This window comes from Myotis nattereri (genome assembly GCF_964212035.1).
Source record: "Myotis nattereri genome assembly, chromosome: 8".
Taxonomy (NCBI): domain Eukaryota; kingdom Metazoa; phylum Chordata; class Mammalia; order Chiroptera; family Vespertilionidae; genus Myotis; species Myotis nattereri.
This window is the reverse complement of record NC_138083.1, coordinates 42,302,877-42,323,119: the sequence shown is the minus strand read 5'-3', so window position 1 is coordinate 42,323,119 and position 20,243 is coordinate 42,302,877. Positions and strand designations below refer to the sequence as shown.

The window sequence follows — 20,243 nt, the reverse complement described above, 5'->3', positions numbered from 1 at the left end:
TTTCATTACCACTCGTCACAGTCTTTGAAAATTTGGGGCACATTAGGAGGCTACCCAACCGATTTTCATACTGAAAGGAATTTCACAATAAAAATTTAACAGCTTTCATTCAATATGAATCTATTAGGATAATATATCAATCTAGTTATCAATAACAAGTGTTACCAAAAGAATGAAAAACTTACTCTAAAATAAAATTCTTCATTCCATTTTGGGTTCAGCGTCTGGAAGAGAAAGTATCTTGTAATACCTTTTACAGTCTTTGAAACTTCAGCAGTTACTAGTACAACACAGTCCACATATTTGCTTAACCATTTTTCTGATTTAAAAAAGAGCTGAAAAAGTCTCAAAGTGGCAAAAAAGAAGCATTTAGTCAATTATTTGAGAATATTCTATAAACCAAACTAGGAGGGGCACAGATAATTTATAGACCAAAAAAACATAAATTGCAAGCTATCAATCAGAAGGAATAACATTGGGGACCTGTAAAAGGCCATCATCATGAAGATAGAAATATATCTTTTAAGAAATTAAAATTGATATAGTTACCCTATCCAGAAAGAGATAAATTTTGTTCCCTTCCCTCAACATGTGTGCTACAAAAATCCGTTTTGGAGAGAAGTGAAGCAGGTGGTAGGAAGGTGAAAGTGCTCACTACTTATATAAATACTCGAATCTGAAGAACATTCTTTAGGAACAATATTGATGATCATATCATATAACAAGAAAAAATATCTGCCAGTTATAAACATAAAGTAAATTATTTTCCCCCAAAATAACAGGTTTAAAAATATTCTTCTCCCTATTCTTCCATCTTTCTCTCCATCCACCTCCCTATCAATCCATTTAAATATATACCACACAGACCATGGAAAGGATATTTTGTCCTAAGCACAGGAGATATATATATATATATATATAATTTGTGCATTTTGGACATGCATGACACTCTTAAATAAATACATGTCTTAAAAATTATGTGTAAAAATTTGAGACTGAGAAATCACAACCTCACCCATGGCTACAGATACTCTGCAGCCAGAATATTTTCTTTTATGAACCGATTTCCTTTAACATACTAGTGCAGGAAGAAGCAAATAACAACAACACAATGCACCATACAAAATAAAAAACACAATTTGTATAACACTGAACTGGCATTTTAAAAATCAGCACTTTCCCCACCCACAACTCAACAGTAAATCCAACCCTAAACAGTGGATTTCATATTTTTAGCTAAGAATGGAGCAGGGATGGTTATGGGAGACAGGATGGTGATGGAAGAGAGGAGGAGGGAGGGGAGATGGGTGCCAGGCAGCCAGGGAGAGGCAGGACAGGCCCAGGCGTGCCATGGGCTGCAGCAGTCCTGGGGACCAGCTTCATAGAAATGTAGAGGGGAGGAAGCAAAGGACAGGTAAGGGAAGAAAACAACAACAACGTAAGACCACAAAACAGGGCGGAGAGGAGAATGAAAGCAGTTCTTAAACCCCAGCGAACACAGCGCGGTAATACTAACCAGGAGGCGGGCTGCCAAGCAGGCAGAGCAGCCCCAGCCATGCAGCTGCACCTCTACCGTGGAGCGGAGGGAGGAGGAGGGCCTCCCTTCCCAAGAAAACACATTTCAATATCGCAAATCACCGCCTCGGTGGCTCTGGTTCTCTGCTCCCTCCGCCTTCGGCTTGCCTTCCCTGCAAGGCGGGCCTCCCTCTCCACTGATAACCAAACCAGTGACAGCGCCTAGCACAGCAAACAATGGCCTCCGTCCTTCGCAGGCATCCTCCCCACTAATCAAAACATTTTTAATGCCAGGCCGAATGCCAGGTGGAGGGCATGCTACAGCTGCTGTTCCATACACAAAATGACCCGGTCATGGAGCCCAGGCGTCCGCACAATAGCAGGAGAGTTACCATTTTTTTAAAAAGCCATCCAACTCTCCAGGAAATGCTTATCACAGTGTTATCTAACTACCCAAAGGTGGCAAGGAAAAAATAATTGTAATGTGTAAATAACACCAAAGCATGAAGAATAACAGCATTTTGGATTTTAAAAAAGCATCTTCAACAAATGTCCTAAATATGGAGCAAATATTTCACATTATATTCCATGGAGATAGATGAATTAAAATACAATTAGAAAAACATCTTTAATAAAATCATATGTGTGAAATTTAGAAAAGTAAAACATATGCACATAAACATAGTTTTATTATTAATGTTTTTTATTTGTTTTCATGTACCTAAGCAAGTATTTTGCTTCTTTGGAAATTCTTGTTTCAAGACAGACCATCCCCTTTGTGCCTACCAATTCCCCACACAACTCTATTTCATTAAATGTATTTTAAATTTCTTTATGAAAAATAAAGCAAAATCTTGTTTTGCTATATTCTTTTCCTGGGAAAAAATTGCTACTTGTAATAATACTTATTTTAAGAATACTGTTTTGTACAGTCATTTAACGAAAAGCCAGAAACATATTTTGGATTAACACTGAATTTATAGGTTTAATACTGGAAAATGCTTAAAATAAAAATATTTCCATTTTAATCTTAAAATATAAACTACTACAGACCCAAAATACATAATCTAATTGGGTTAAATTATGGCTTAAATGAAATTTAATTAGGATGAACACCTACCTTTTTAATTGTTTTTGTCTGCACCAAAGCAAGTTCTCTATTCTCATCTGCTACATACAATGACAGTTTCACGTATGGATCACTGTAAGAAAATATTTAAGTTTTAATCAGATTATACTTTTCATTTTAAAATTATTAAAAAAATTAAATTAGCCAAAACCTAAATGAAAATGCAAATATCAGTTAATAACCCAGCTTATGTAAATTCCACAAACTAAGCAATAACATTTTCAACATACCACCTAAGTAAATATACAAAGAAGTTTCTATCCACGAGAGTCGATGTGTATTTAGAAGCAAAACTATCACAAAACTCAGATTCTAACTTTAAAGATAATCTTCCCTATTAACTCAAAATATTTAAACTGCCATCATTTTTTTCCTAAACAGATTTTAAGAAAAAATATTAAAAAGCATACAAAATGTGTTCAGATTAGCACAATCTAGCTAGAAAATTTAGTTCATGTCTTATTTACTAGTATATTCTGATTTCCACTATTTATGTACTAATTATTTTTCTTTTAGTGAAGGAAAAGAAATTGTTTATCTAAACCAGGGATAGGGAACCTGACGTCTGGCCCGAAGGCTGTATAAGCCCCTTGAAATCATTTTGTTTGGCTCTGCCAGGGCATTAGGGCTGAGTTAATTAAGTGTTTGACCAAATATAGCAGGCTAACTTTTAAGTTGGTAATTTTGTATGGCCCACGAATTATGTTATAAATATCCAAATGGCCCTTGGCAGAAAAAAGGTTCCCAACCCTGATATAAACCAACAACTATCATCTTACAATTAAAACAGAAACAAAAACTCAAAAACAAAGAACTAAGGCCCAGAAAGTCAGGGAGATTTGCCTAAATTTGCAGATTTCAGTAGAGTCTAGATTAAATTTCAGATTTCCTGACTACAAATCCCAGAGTTTTTATTACTTCCTTAGGAAATTGAAAACTTTTATTGAGAAGTGTACTGAAAGGACTGCTTACTGTGAACTATCTATCTACTAAGGATGTGATAAATCCACTCACATTTTCTAATTTTGGTAACCTGGGATAACTCAAAACTAGTCAAACTATCACTTTATAAGAATTTGTGATCCAGGGTCTCATTTCACACACGAGACCCTGAAAATCATAGAAAGGGCTCCCATGGTCACTCATCTAATTATCTATAGCTGATAAATTATTTCTACCCTATTTGAGAATTATCCTTTAGCGGCTATAAACACTTATTTTGCAACTTCCAGGACATTTCCAAAGATTACAGAGTATTGTTAAATGCTTAAGACTATATAGATTTTTATTTGATACTTCAACAAATATGCCATGAAATCCTTTAAGGAAAGAGAAAGGTGTGATAAAATGTAAAGTTTGGAAGTAACAGGACTATGCTCAATATCCCAAAAACAAAAATCAAAAGTTGGTGGGGGAAAAATATACATAGCCTTGATTATGGTATTTATTATACATAAAACACGTCTTAATGTAAGCTACAACACATCTTAAAAAAAAAAAAGCAACAGAATTTGCTCAGTATTCTAAAGGTTCTGGTTTAGAGGAAGGCTTGATTCAAGAACATCACTTCTTTAATACAGACATCGACTTTTTCTTTTGTGTACACCTATAGCCTTAAATAAAGATGAATCGGGAAACAGATCTAATCCAGGTTTAAAGACCCTAGGAGCACTTTCCTAATCAGTCTTGGGGTGATGATTTAGGAGTCAGTGGCTATGTGGTCCTTAGACTTGGGCAGATCAGAACTGCCTGGGAGAGGGGGTAGTTAAAATATAGATTGCTGAGCTTCAACCCCAAAGACACTTAAAGATCTAGTAGATTTGTGGTGGGACCCTAGAATTTGTATTTCTGACAAATTCCCAGTGATTCCAATGCTCTTGGATCCAGGAACCACCCTGAGAACCAGTGTTCTAGAAGGTTTTTAAAGAGTATCTTTTTAGCTATAGAAACTAATACTCTATTTCCAGCCACCAAGCTATTGCTATAAAAAAAAAAAAAAAAGGAACCAGGCCTGATATCTCTTTCTCAAGAACAAGTTCCCAGAATGCCTTGGAGGTACATTCATAGGCAAGTGCATGCGCGCGCGCGCACACACACAACAACACACACAAGCCCACATGACAGAGAACTCTATAAACTCTGCTGACTGTGTTTTCATGTCCCTCGGCTATCATGATTGCTGCCTATTATATAACTGCAATAAAGAGCTAAGCATTCCCTTTAATAGAACATCCACATTCTTCTACTAATCATTGACCTCATTTTGTGTCCTCTGAACAGTTTACAGCAAGTGCCACATGCACCTGGGGGTGAGAGTGGGGTCTCTACGTCTGGGGCAGTGGGCCTCAGCTGTAACAAGGACAGCATGCCTGGGCGTGTCCTGACGTGCTTATCCAGGTACAAGTAGGGACTGGAGTGTCTACATGGAAGATCAACCAAGAAACTCCTGGAAGAGAGAACCAAAGACCAAGGTGTGGGAGCAGGATACAAGTTCAAGGGGTGGGAACACAGGGCCTCGGATGGGCTGGTTAAAGGGCAGGAAGACCCAAGTTCAAGGGTGGTGCTGGTGGGAGCTGCCCAGACTGGTCTCAGGTGATGGTACAACAGTACCATTCACATTGACAAATATTTACCGAGTATTGACTACATTCCAAGGACTTTGCTAGGAGCACACACAAGTGCTAGTGAGCTGGGGGAGGGGGGGGGGGCAAAAAAGGGTGAACTCAACAAAGCTCATAAATGGACATCAATGCATAGCCCTACTTAGCCCAGCTGAGTGAAAATGACTGCACCTTCCCATTTCAGCAAGGTGAAAGCTGGAGCACAAAGCTGAGATGTGGGTCAGGACATCAGGAATTAGAACATGAGCAGGAAGATGTCAGAGCAGCCTGAACAGGAATCAGCTCTACTGCAACTATCAGCACAACTGGCACCAGCACCACCATGACCACAAGCCCAGCACTCAGTCACCACAAAGGATCCAGTCCTCTCCTGGCATACGCGAGGTACTTACTTGTGTATCTTATTTGATCCTCACTGCAAGATTATGAAGTTGACACAATTTTCAGATGAGAAAATGAGACAGACATCAAGCAGGTTAATCAGTAAGTAGGGGAGATGGGAAGGGAGGGATACAGCATGCTTGCTTCAGAATCCAGCTCCCTGAGTGCATGACCACAGCCTTGCCTCACACACTACCTCGGACTACCAAGAGGGCTGGCTGGAAGGAATGTCTAGAGGCAGAAGCTTCTAGTATTCTGCCATGTTGGAAGGCATTTTGGATGAGACTGCTATTATGATACATTCTTTATCTTATCTGTAGTAGGAGAAGGAACCAGACGCCTGAGTTAAGTGTCTACCTTTGGGGAAGGCCACACAGTCAGATATCATCTTGTCAACACTCCAAATAACTAGCTGTGTAACCTTGGACATGTCACTTTAGCGCTGTGAACCTAAATTTCCATATCTCCAAATAAGGGGGTTGTACTAAATCATGGTTTTCAAACTACAGAGCCTCAGTTCTACATAACTATCTCAGGATAACTACCATTCTACCATAATCTGTTTCATATTTTTGGCTTCCATTTCAGAAATTTTTTTGGACAGAGTTTTAGAACTTAATATAAAAAAGTTTTAAAACCAATAGAAATGGATGGTCCCTTTTAGATAGAATATACTGAATCTTGCCCTAGCTGGTTTGGCTCAATGGATAGAGAGTTGGCCTGTAGACTGAAGAGTCCCGGGTTCAATTCTGGTCGAGGGCACATGCCCGGGTTGCGAGCTCAATCCCCATTAGGAGGTGTGCAGGAGGCAGCCAATCAATGATTCTCTCTCATCATTGATGTTTCTCTCTCTCTCTCCCTCTCCCTTCCTCTCTGAAATCAATAAAAATAAAAGGAAAGAATATACTGAATCTCAGAACAATTCGAACTTGTTTCTCATCATTCATAAGAACTAGAGCCCACTCCATCCTGGGTAAACAAAGAACTTTCTAGAGATATAGGAGCAAGAAGGAATAAGACCCTACCCTCTACCAAGAGGTTTTCTCCATCAGGACATACAGCCACAGTTTTGAGTATGACAGACTACTCTTGACCATCACTGGGCTGATATTTCCCTACAGATGTTATTAGCGTCTCATCAGCTTACCTATTAGGTATGAAAACCATATCACCTAAGCAACAAGCAAAAACACAATGATGTGTTTTTGTGTCTGGGGCAAGTCTAAGGGTCAGTGAACCTCACCACCACCAGCTTCTTCTCAAATGCGTGCATGCTGTTTTAAGACCTGATGGCCTTTGTTTCTGAACACGATACTCTGCAGGGGTGGTAAAAGGGAGAATTCAGTTCCCAGGGACTTTCCACACCAGTCCACATGAGCCCTCTGATAAACACCCGAGTTCTGGAAGAACCCTCTGCCCCTGAAGCTATACCTCACAGATCCTCAACATATCCCCTACCTTGGCTGCAAAAGGTCAGCCTAGTCCTGAGGTCAACGGTTAGCTATGTTGGCGATGACTTCCCCCTGCTAAAGCTTCAGAATGTTTAGGGAGACACACAAGAAGCTCATCTGCAACTACTATTATTATAGATACAGGACATAGGCATAGAGAGCTCTGGTTTTCATGTGACTCCCTTTTGCACTGTTGTAAGATTGTTGTTTTTAATCTTTAATACATAATACTTTTATAACAAAACAAAACAGGCAGGCAATGGGAAGCAGGCAGGAAGAAGACCCTGACCATTTCCACTGGAGTCTCAACTCTTAGCTTCACCAACCTCTGAGTGACCTCCAGACAGTCACTTTATCACTCTTCAGAATGCTTTGAATGAAATGGGAATGACAACTCCTAACTCAGAGAGTTATTGTAAGGATCAGAGAAAATAATGTATTAATTCAGCACCCAGCTCAGCACCAAACACAGAGTACATGTGCCCTATTGATGACACCCATGCTAACTGGGGTTCTAGTCTTTTTTCTCTTGTAAGACATTTGAATATCTCTGCTACTCCTTCTGACCACTCACTTCTGCTGTGATTGCTGATTTGATCTGCCACCGATCACCTCGTAGTACAGACTCGGTGCCGCCAATCCCAGCAAACTAAGTTTTCCCTGCTTTCTCATTACTCACACTGTGTGGAAGCCTCCTGGGGATCTGAGTGGAGATGCTCAAACTAGTCATCTTATTTACAACAAAGTTCACCTGAATTCACTCTTGGCAACTAGCTGCACTGTCCCCGTGGCTGGTATCCAGTACAATTCAGTGCGAACAGTAACATTACTCTCAAAGAAGCTCAATGCTTTGTGAATTAGAAGAGAAATTCTATTTTGCAAACCTTTTGTTTTTCTCTGCATAGTACCTACTTAGACATCACATTCTTTCTTTTCAGCCTTTAAAAGAAAACAACAAACTGATATTAGGATTCAAACAATAGTCTTTTTACTGAGTGCCTACCATATTCCAGACAAGGGGACAAGCATGGAAAATAAAAGACAGTCCTGCCTCCATGTGAATTGGGCACACAGAAGTATAGCAATGACGGTGGCAGTGAGCCAAGAATGTACCCTGGAACAGAACACTGCTGCGCTCCTGACCTTGCGCACGCCTGAGTCACCTGTCATCAGGTACCTGATTCCACCCCAGGCCTGCTAGATCACAATCTTTGGGTTGAGACCTGGAAAACTTCATTTACCAAGAGTTCTAGGTGATTCGTATGCACTGGGCCATCCGGCCCCCACCCCTGCCAGAGCAGTTTCTGCAGCCAAGACAGGAGGGCCAAGAGCAGGGTGAGAGTTTTCCAGAGGGAAGAGTATAGGCAAAGGCCCAGTAGCAGGCTGCAGGACTTGGGGAGAAAAGGTAGCTGGAGAGGGAGCCCCAGCTCAAATCACAAGGAGCTTATGTGCAATTAAAGAGCAGGCCATCGTCCTTGGGCTCAACCTGGCTCCCCCTGCGTATGGCTGTATGCTTCTGGGAAACTTATAAAGTCCCTGTGGGCCTAACTTTCACCATCTACATAATGGGGATATTAGCAGGACATCCTTTATAAGGAGGCTGGTATGAAGATTAAAATTATAATACTGTCTGACATGTAGTGAGCACTCAATAAATGTTAGCCACAGTTGCCACCACCATCATCACCATCATGCGGTTGTTGAAATAGGAAAACTCATGATCAGCCTGGTTATTGGGAAATGAAGCAGTGGGCAGGGAGACCAGTGGGAAGACTTTTGCACCAAAGAGTGAGAAAGATTTCAACAGAGGCAGTGAGGATCAAGAAGAAAGAATTGGGAGCACACCCAAAGGTGTACTCAAAAGAAGTGGGTAGGCAAATAAGCATGGTGAGTAGGTTAGGAGGAGAGGTTGGAGCCACACCAACCTCCAGCTCTTAGGCCTGGATAACTATGTGCAGCCTCAAGCTATGAAGTGGTACTGGTGCTTCAATCTCTTATTACACAGGCAACATCACCCACAGAAGAGCAGGGTGCACCACAGACAAAGCAGCCCTTACCATTCCGGCAGACTGAATTCCAAGGCATTGCTTACAGCCTCGCTTTTATAACTGAAGTCCTTTTACAGAGCTCTCTAGATAAATTAGGCTTTCACATAAGGGGCTCTGGGATCTCTTGTTCCATGTCTGTGGTGATGTGTTTGTACGTAAGTCTGCAAGGGCCTAACACTAATGCCCTGGCATCACAAAATCTTAATGATTTAGTGTTATTTAAAGTCTAAGTCTCAAAGTTAGAATTGGCCTCCAAATCTCGATGTCTAGTTTGGGAGTGAGAAAAACACAAACCAAGTCCTGAAGGATCTTAGGTTCCTTAGGTTTTCACTAAGTATATAAAGTCCAGAGGAAAAGATACCTAGGAAATTCAAGCTGCCCACTCACAAACAAGAAACCTCATCTGTACACAAAAGATTACTTCTGAGAGGGAAAAAATAGAATGGTGACATCACCTTATCTTGGACACATGAGCCACTCCAGAACCTGCATGAACTCAATGGCTAGAAGACAAGTCCTGTTACCTGGAATGAAATCTTAAAAAGTCTAACAGATGCCAAGATGCTCAACAAAAATGCCACAAGTACCTGCTCTCTTATGAGAAGTCACCAAAAGACCTTGGTCAAAAGCCCATCCTGATTTTGCAAAAAGAGAATTGTAATTATTCTCAACACAGAATTCTGCTTCCCCTCTCTGAGACCCTCTGGTTATCTCTAATAGAGACTGAAGGACTACAGGCTTACACTGATTTCCAAATAGGTTTATTTCATTTTTTATTATATTTATTGGGGTGACATTTGTCAACATGAACATGCAGGTTTCAGGTGTTGGTTTCTATGTTACAAGAGCTGTATATTACACCGTGTGCCCACCACCCAACGTCAGATCTTCTGTAACCAAGTCTCAAAGTTCATGTTCAACTAGGTTTAAAGAATTCAGAGAGGGTTCTCATTCCAGCTCCATCACCATTAAGCAACATTTTCCAGATCTGCTCACTGCTCACTCTCCTGGGACACACCAAACAAAGACAGTCCATCTTGATGCATCGTTAATGGTGTGATACTTGACCCTCTCCATCTGACTCACCGAAGTGTTCCATGACAAACCAGAATGTGTCAAGGCTAGTCCTTTTGCAATGATTATTCACTCATTGTTATCAGACTAAATAGTCTTTGCTGAGATCCACATATTTTAAAGAAGGCAGGACAGTGAGGAGGAGGAGGAGGAGAGAAGGGGGAGAAAGGCAGAAGTTGCCTCCTCTGGGCAAAGCATTCAAGGTGGATTATGTTCAGATTGCAGCCAAGTTGGAAGGACACTGCCTTGACCATAAGCTCTAAAGATGTCCTTCCAAGATACTTGGACATCACAAGAATAATAATATAGGGCTTCATTTTTCAACCGTTTTTTTTCTTTTTAAGGAAACAACTCAACCATAATCTGAAAGAAGCAATAATTCCTTCCTGTAAATGCAGTTGCTCAATAGGGACAGCCTGTACAAGGACTGTGTCTTTACTCATTACTACATGGGTAATGTAGAATGTTACATAGCACCAGAGATCAAATTTATTTTGACTACCTGATGTATTTGACACACTGAGACTTCCCTAACCCAGAAAATTTCATTGAAAAACCTGTTTTGTAGGTTTCCTCATTCTTTTCCACTTTTACTATTATAGCCAGTGTTACACAAATTACTGATAAAGAAATAACGCAAAACACAAAATAAGAAAAAAAACTACCTAGATAGTATGAGAGAAGAAATAAAACATATGTATATATGCAATCATATTGAAACTGAAATTTTTAAAAATATATATTTTATTGATTTTTCACAGAGAGGAAGAGAGAGGGATAGAGAGTTAGAAACATCGATGAGAGAGAAACATCGATCAGCTGCCTCTTGCACACCTACTACTGGGGATGTGCCCGAAACCAAGGTACATGCCCTTGGCCAGAATCGAACCTGGGACCTTTCAGTCCGTAGGCCAAAGCTCTATCCACTGAGCCAAACCAGTCAGGGCGAAACTGAAATTTCATCTAACATTATCAAAGACACAAAAAAGTTATCACTTTCTAAAGAGAGGCAGATATTTTAATACTCTACTACTTGAAATAAATTATTATATGTTTTCTGGAAAGTCAGATGGCAGGATGTATATAAAACATTCATAGTGTTGTTGCCTTTGATCAACAAATCTAGGCCAGGGGTGGATAACCTTTTTTCTGCCAAGGGCCATTTGGATATTTATAAAATCACTTATGGGCCATACAAAATTATCAACTTAAAAATTATGTTGCTATGGAAAAAGTTCCTAGATTTATTAATTTTGAGTCCCACCTGTGGTTGTCTTGGCAGGGCCAGACCAAATGATACAGCCTTCGGGCCAGACATTCCCCACCCCTGCTCTAGACCAATAGAGAAGTGATTAAATAAATCATAGTATAATCATGGACTAGAATATCATAAAACATTAAAATCATGTTTTCAACAAATATTTTTAAGTGGGAAAAATAATCATGGTATAATATTCAGGAATAAGCAGGATCTAAAAAATGTGACTAACTGTATAATATATGAAAGCAATTGAGAAAAACATAGCTAAAGTTAAGAGTTGTTCTTTCTAGATAAGTTTATGAATTATGTTTATTTTCTTCTTTGTGGTTATTTTTTTCTCTAAATTTTCTACTGTTGAGCAAGGTTTAAAACACAGATTACTTAGTCCCAACCCCAGAGTTTCCCATTCAGATCTGAGATAGGAGCCGCTAATCTGCATTTGTAACAATTTGTTCATCTGGACACCTCACTTTGGGAACCACTAGGATTCCATCTTTTCCTCTTTCTCCAGGGTCCAGTACAATGAGCTCATTCATTCAGCACTTCTGCCCCCACTTAGCCTATCACTCCTGAGAGGGTAGAAGGAGGGTACAGCTTCAAGTCTGCTGGAGGTCAGGGGCTTTGCCTTGCCTGGTGGGTTCACTCTGGCTGCTTGACATTGCCCATGCTTACTGGGGTCATAGGAAGGGCAACCTATAAGCCTACCTATAACTATAACTTACCTGTTAGCACCACTTTCTGTTTATTTTGATGGGGGTGAAGGGAAGGAAGAGAGTTAAGGCAAGCCAGTTCTTGCCTACTTAAAACAACACTATTGTCTAGTGAGAGTAACGTTACAAGGACCCTGTAATAATAAGAGCCTGTTAGGAATTCAGTTTTAAAGGAAACAGGGTAAGGGGGAAATTCTGAGGCAGCTGGTCGGCTGGTTTGTTCTGACCTGACTCTGGTGGATACCGACACCTGCTCACCTATCCACTCCCCTCACACTTCAAAAGTCAACCTAGCATGAACTTCACAAAACAAAAACCCAAAGATGCATTCTTAATCGCCTAACTACATTTCATTGTTTATAAATTAGCTCCCTCCACCCCCAATTTATAAAGTCAATTGTCTTAAAAAACAGGCACACAGACAGAATGACACCGAAATTCCCATGCGGGAACGGACTTCCAAAGTCATCACTCTCCTATAACCCCGAAGTCCATTCCTTGGCTAATCCCACCCATGCCCTATGACAGAAAGAAATACTGCTGGCCAAGCAGTGGGACTTTGAACTTGACACCACGGTGGAACTGACACCGACCTGTGCTGAACTAGGAAAGAGGGCAAATTCTAAGGTAGGGAACTACTCAGGGAACTCAGCCTTTATTAACTAAACAGGGAGGCACAGATGTTTAACTCAGGAAGAGCCGTTGGTTCCTGGAGCACAGCACACATGTCATCTCAGCCTCACTGCTCACTCTGGGATGCGAGGACTGAAGACGGCTCACGGAGGCAGACAGTGCCCCAGTATCGCAGAGATGGGTCCTGTTGAGGCCTGTGGGTGCTCAGGAACAAAGGTCTAGCAGAGAGCGACACCATGAAGGATACTAAACAACAACTGTGCTGAGTGCAGGCCTCATGGGGCCAATTTTCAGGGCAAATGGGAGAGTGGTGGAGAGAAGAGGGTACCGTCAGACATTTCCTCTGCACATAAAAATATCACCCTCTCTACCCAAGAGCATTTATTATGTGTCAAGAACCCACTAAGCACTTTCTATACAATCCTCCGATTAACATATGTTGGAACATTCTAGACTTCTCAGGGGTGGGAATGGCAGTGGTGCCAGAGGGACCTCAGGAGCTAACCCCCAGTCCAGTTCTCAGTGCAAGAATCTGTCTTCTTACAGGTGAGATTCTCTGAGGGAAAAGGACTCCTCCCTCCCATGGGATTAATGTGACATGTGACAGCTCCATAGAGTGAAGAGTGAGACCCATTCAATGATGCAGCCACCAGGGCACCAGGGAAGCACTGAGGGTGCAGGCCTCAGAAGGGGCCCTGCCCTGAACAAACACACAAACAAAAAAAACACAGAAGAGCTCATATGGGACCTGTGATATGGGCTAAATCATTCCCTCATAAAAAAGATATACTGAAGTCATAGGCCCCAGTATCTTAGAATGTAACCAACAAGGAAATGGTGTCTTTATAGGGGTCATCAAATTAAAATGAGGTCATATTAGGGTCATAAGAGGAGAGATTTGGGCGCAGGAATACACATGCACACGGGAAGATGATGTGAAGACAGAGCGAGAAAGGGCCATGTGACTGGGCAGATGCGCCCACAAGCCGAAGGGAAGGATGCTAAGAATCGTAGCAATCACCAGAAAAGGAAGAGGCAATACAGGAGTTTTCCCCAGAGCCCTGTGAGAGAGCATGGCCTTGCTGACACCTTGATTGCAGACATCCAGCCTCCAGAACTATGAGACAACCCAGTTAGTGGTACTTTATCAGGGCAGCCCTCAGAAACTAGCACTCTGTTAAAACCAGTCCTTATCAGAAGCCCTCCAGCCAAATGTGTTACAGAACTCTGACTTTTTTCTCATTGTAGAAAGATGGTTCTGATTATTCCAATGATTATGTAACATTCCCAGGAGAGGCGTGGGGTGGGACCCATACTCAAATGTTAACATGTGCGCTACAACGTGTATGTACATTAAGTATTTTACCTAAAACCAGGAATTCTGTCAAGTCCATTCAGATCAGGTGTTGCTATGAGGTTTTTTACAAACCTACAAAAATGTTTTCAGTTCTCAAGGTTTCTGATTTTTCCAAATGCAGTTAAGGGATTGTGGACTCGTCCTAAGTTGCACAACAGCCCTTATTCCTCATGCTACCCTGCTGGTCACATTCAGACTGCTCTCAAAAACACAAACAGCCGCCGGTGAAATCCTAGAATTCCTCAGGGAAACCAAGTATCCTCTTAACTCTCAGAAAATAATTTGCGAAATAATTTTTTTCAAGTTTTATCTTCAAGGCTTTTAAACGTGCAAACAAACCACCGGACACTTGACCTTCCCATTATGCTGAATTCTGTTCTGTAGCACCACAAGACTTTTTAAAAACTGAATTTTAAAAGAGGAAAAAAACAGTTATGTTTCATTGGATTATCACAGGGAGAAAAAACTAGAATCAATATAAGGAGGGCCAGATTATGATAATGCCCCCTGCCCCAATGCTACTGAGAGGAGTGTCGTAGGGCATGCATTTCCCCTCAATCATGCAGACACTCACACTGGATTTCCTGGACTCATATACTGTCGAGAAGAAAGGAAGCCTTGAGCAGTGTTAAAAATCTTGGCTGAGCCCTAGCCAGTTTGACTCTGTGGACAGAGTGTCAGCCCTCAGACTAAAGGGTCCCAGGTTTGATTTCAGTCAAGGGTTTGTACCTCAGTTGCAGGTTCAATCCCTGGCCCCGGCTGGGGTGTGTTCAAGAGGTAACCAATTGCATCAACGTTTATCTCTCTGTCTCTCCCACTCCCTTCCACTCTCTCTCTCTCAAAAAAAAAAAAAAATTCAATGGGAAAAATATCCTCAAATGAGGAGGTGAGGATTAACCCCCCACCCCCCAAAACAATCTTGGTTGACCTGCTCTGAAATCAACCAAGTACAAACACTGTAGCTCCCTATCATGTCCCCAAAACTGGATGCACACTGGAGATTTTTTCCTTGTGTTCAGATTTTTTAAAATCCACCCTTAAGTTACCATGTTAGATGAGACTGACTATCTAAGGCAGTGGTTCTCAATCTTCTGGCCCTTTAAATACAGTTCCTCATGTTGTGACCCAACCATAAAATTATTTTCGTTGCTACTTCATAACTGTAATGTTGCTACTGTTATGAATCATAATGTAAATATCTGATATGCAGGATGCTTAGGCGACCCCTGTGAAGGGCCGTTCGACTGCCAAAGGGTCGCAACTCACAGGTTGAGAACCGTTGATCTAGGGGCTTCTCAAGACAGCCTAAGGTAGGTTCTATTTATTAGAAGGCATTGTTCCTGCCCACCTCCTAAAGGCATGTGTCAGAGCATTAATGTTATGCAACTGTTTAGATAATTCTGTTTTATGAATATACTAGAGGCCCGGTGCATGAAAATTTGTGCACCAGGGGAGGGGGGGGTCTCTCAGCCCAGCCTGCATGCTCTCACAATTCGGGACCCCTTTGTAGTGTTATTGATTTTTTCCCAACCTTGGAAAGGCTTCCTTTCAAAATAAAGGTGCATAAGCCTCAATATGGATGTGCATTTTCACACACCTAACAAACTCTTCAACAGTCCTTCATATGAGCAGATGATTGAGAAAACATTAGTTGCAATTAACCTCGATTTTTTGTGCAGCTGACATGGATTGAGATACTATTAACAAGTGATCATAATTATGTGCCACTTGTGGATGTAGCAGGTGGTACCACATAGTGAGACATGATCTCTCTCTTCACTGGGTCATTAGGGGAGTAAATGGTTTAGATTATCCCAAGCAAGGTGAACATGCAAGTGCATGTCCCCATTCTGCAGGTGTAATATTCAGTTACTACGCTGAAAAAGCTGTCTGAGACCTCAACAATTAACGTTCAGATAGCATGCCTGCCTGCAGCATGCCTCCTTATAACTGAACAACCTGACTCAGACATACATGATCTGAATGCAAGAAATGGCTTGTGTGGGGCAACAATGTGTTCCAGCCAAAACCACTTATTAACTGCCAACTAGATTTAGACTCCATGTATTGTATGGTCTATACTTTAGAGGTCCTCAGGCTTGAGCACCAGGCAGGCAAATTAGGGAACCTCTGGCCACCCTGACCTTGATGATTAAGCACCTCATGGATAAATTTTGCCACAAGCTCCAGCCTCCTCTAATCCACATCTTGTTAATGCTGCCAAATATTAACCCAATCACCCAAACCAACCATGTGGGAATCACCCACTCTGAGTTGGTTCTTGTAACCTCAAAGATAAAGTCCAGGTTATTGTGACATACACAGTCTGCCTGGCTCTGGCCCCTACCTGCCCCTACAATGTCACCTTCCATGTGCCATACACATCAAACCAAAGGGGACTTTTACTTCTCTGAGCACACCATGTTTTTTCCTCTGCTGAAAATGCCCTGCACCCACCTTTCCTGAACATAACCTTTGCGACGAACTCCACTGTCTCTGACAAGACTTCCTAATCCCCAAACCCCACTCCTGTTGGCAGAAGTCTATCTGTACAGTGATTGTTTACTTCTCTGTGTATTTCTGCTACCAATCTGGAAGCTTCTTGCAAACACAGCCATGTCTTGGTTACTTGTGTATATGACATTCCAGTCACACAGTAGGTCTGCACCAAGTAATTGCTTTACAGGGTATTGTGACAGCCTGAGGGCAGGCCAGGTACATGGGGTCTGGGGAAGAGGTGGCTAGGGCCAATCTCAAGCTCTACAGTGGAATGATACTGGGAAATGTCATTGTCCATATCATGGAACATACATTCTGAGCAATGGCCACCTCTCATCTTCTCAACTACAGCCCTACTAAGATAGGAGTATATTGGCTAGAAATAAAAGAGCTTCACTTGTGATTTCTTGGTTATTCTTCTCACATCCAGACTGAAACAAAGAAAGCCAATAGGATTGGAGCAGAAGCTGAAAGTGAAGGATAATCTGCTCTGTGGGCGTTTGAACAAAAGGCAATTAATCAAGGATTAAGGCCAAGTCAATCCATAGAGAGCATGTAATGGCAGCATGCTGAATGCTGAAAACTAGCATGGCAATTAGGTAGGAAAAGCCCACAGTGGGTAATACATTTGCCGGGTTGATGAATATCTTGCAGGGAGTCTCACAGAGCCCTTTCCCTGTGGACAAACAGAAACCAGGGGCTTAACTCCAACTCAGAAAAGCATGGACGAAAGTCGAGCAATTTGACTTTCATCTCAATGTGGTGAGAGCCACCCAGCCAATCCCATCCTACGAAGGCATAAAGATGGGACCAGGCGACCTATAGACAACTCGCTGAAAAGGAATAAGAACTCAGAAGCAACCTCAGCCTCCATCTGAGCAAGTCAGGATCAGGAAGACCTCACGGAGGCTCCCCTTCATAAACCCTCCAAAGTTCGGATGCCTGGCTTGCTCTCCCATTGCTTTATTCAACTAATATTCACTGAGCACCTACTATATGTCTCAGGCACTGGTCTAGGCACCTGAAATACAACAGGGAAAAACCATTGAAAACTCCCTACCCTTGTGGAGTTGACACTCTAACAAAGGGAGACAGGTGGCAAACAACACAGAATAAATTAGTATAAGTGTGTTAGAACATGACAAATACTACAGAGAGAAAAATACTGCTGGCAAAGAGACTGATGTTGGGAGGTGGACAAAGATTCTAGAAGAGGATGGTCCAGGGACCTCTCTGAAACAGTGATTTTGAACAACTTGAAGGAAATGGGAAATCATCAATTGGAGGGGAAGAGCCTTCACAAGAATGTAACAGTTGCACATTTGACAAAGATAGGACTTTTTTCTTCTTTTATGTTGGCCTTGATTTACTCAAGTTAAGGGTGGGATAGCAACATAATTGAGGGCATGCACGTTGCATGCAGTAAGACATACACAGGTGTGTTTTGTGGTTCTGCCACCCACACCTGGAAATTATCAGATGTCATGATCTCCATCAGCTAACTTCATTCAATGGTGAGGAGGCGCACCCTATACTTGAGCAGCTGGTGAGCTGCTGCTGTCCCTGGTAGTGGATATTAGACCACATCCCAAGGCTGTCCCCTGCCCCTAGGAACTGTGGGCCCTGTGACCTGAGAAACTAGGACACAATAGCTGGTTCTCAGGGATGCTGGTTTAAGAGTTCTGGACGTGCATATGGACTACATCTCATAAACGCCCTGTTTTGCATGTGTTCCCATTCACCCCTGCCACTCATTATTTATCTTACAGTCTCAAAACAGTAACAACGTATAAGCTTTTGATTCCATAGCTGCTATAATAAATCTTGACTTGGGAAAAAAAGACAAATGAGAGTTCAAATATTGGAGGTCACAGAACCTAACATAATTCCATTTGGCAAATGGCAAAACTTGTGTTATGTCAGTGGTACAACTCAACCATTTCCCTCTCTATTCTCAGCCACCACACCACATCTATATATATAAAAGCCAAGTAACCAGAATGATGGAACGACTGGTCGCTATGATGCACACTGCGGCGGCTAACCAGCCCGTTTGGGCCCCCCAACCTCCTCCCCCAACTGCCTGAGGCCCCTCTCCCCAGCCTGCCCTGCCCTGCCCCCGATTGGTCCCACCCCACCCCGATCAGGGGTGGGGCCAGCTGGCCGATCACCCATGGCCCCTGCCCCCAATTGGCCCCTGTTGGGGCAGGCTGGCTGGACCCCACCCATGCACAAATTCGTGCACTGGGATATATATATATATATATATATTTATTTATTATTTTTTTTTCCTCCATTTCAGAGAGGAAGGGGGGGAGAGAGAGAGATAGAAAGATCAATGATGACAGAAAATCACTGACTGGCTGCCTCCTGCATGCCCCCTACTGGGGATCAAGCCTGCAACTGGGGCGTGTGCCCTGATTGGGAATTGAACCTGATTGCCTGGTTCAACACTCAACCACTGAGCCACACTGGCTGGGCCACCATGCCTCTTACGAGGCAGAATAATTCATGCGTGCTGAGGCTACTGCACCAATGCTGGTGTCCCTAGTTTTCTAGACATGATACTTAGACATGTTTAATGAGTTAAAATATTCTTTTCCAGGATATGTTTTCATTTTGCTCTAAGATCCATGACCATTTACCCTTCCAGGTATAATAATTTATAATTTTCTATGAGGAGGATATTAAAAGGATTTTTTTTAAATTGAATACTATTTTATTTTATTTTATTTTTTATTGCTTAAGGATTTCCAACCACAATCCTAGTGTTGGCTACAACTTCCATACTAACAAAAAAATGTCAGGGGCTGCCATACAGAAGAAGAAAAGTGTGTCCACCATGTAACTGTTATTCCTGTCTCCTGATTTTTGTTACTTTAAAGTCCCTCACACTACCTCCAATGACAGTATCTGTTCTCTTGGTTATTGTCAGTCTTCTCCACTGGCTGAAGCTCCCTGCAGGTACAGAGGCAGGTGGCCTCAGACGGCTGTGCAGCCCACCAGCCGGACACTGACGGGCACTTGGCCTCTTCTGTTTATACTAGCCTTCCTAGCCCCTATAGCCCGAGAGTGGCCCTGAGGTGCTCAGTGCATATCTGTTGAGTAAATTAGTTTCCCCTCAAGGTTGGGAGGTCACTTTGACTCTAACTGGTGCACTCTCAATTTGGGAGCTTGCAAATTGCTTTTTATTTTGTTCTCTGCCCACACTTCTCCCCTCCCCTAATAAAAACAAACAAATAAAAAAAGCAGAGCCAAATGTAGTTGTCGCTAACACAACACAAGGGCAATTTAATGATGACTAGGGTAACACCTAGGATGAGCCTGCAGGATTAGCCTGCATGCAGGTGAAGATGTTGGGGAAGAGGTTGTACCACACACAACTGCTGAATCTCGCTGCTTAGTTTGTGGGTCCGACCCCTAACCAGTTATTGCTAAACTAAGATACTGGCTTTGTCATCAAAGCTTTCTGTCCCATGTTGTGGTCCAAATCAAATTTTAATGGCAATATCCCTGCAGTAGGATGATGCCTGGTCTCTTGGGATCTGCAGTTCTATACAGGTG

The 20,243-nt window shown here is 42.0% G+C and overlaps 1 protein-coding gene across 5 annotated transcripts in view; it reads right to left on the bottom strand.

The window, feature by feature from the left end:
• Window positions 1-20,243, bottom strand: part of NEDD4L (NEDD4 like E3 ubiquitin protein ligase) — a 309,487-nt gene that overhangs the window by 123,933 nt on the left and 165,311 nt on the right. For all 5 annotated transcript variants that reach the window (XM_081097853.1, XM_081097852.1, XM_081097851.1 and 2 more), the window contains 2 exons: window positions 2,636-2,717; window positions 186-224 (listed from right to left, as the gene is read on the bottom strand). In XM_081097853.1, the coding sequence (XP_080953979.1) occupies window positions 186-224; window positions 2,636-2,717 (121 nt within the window). The remainder of the gene's footprint in view (window positions 1-185; window positions 225-2,635; window positions 2,718-20,243) is intronic.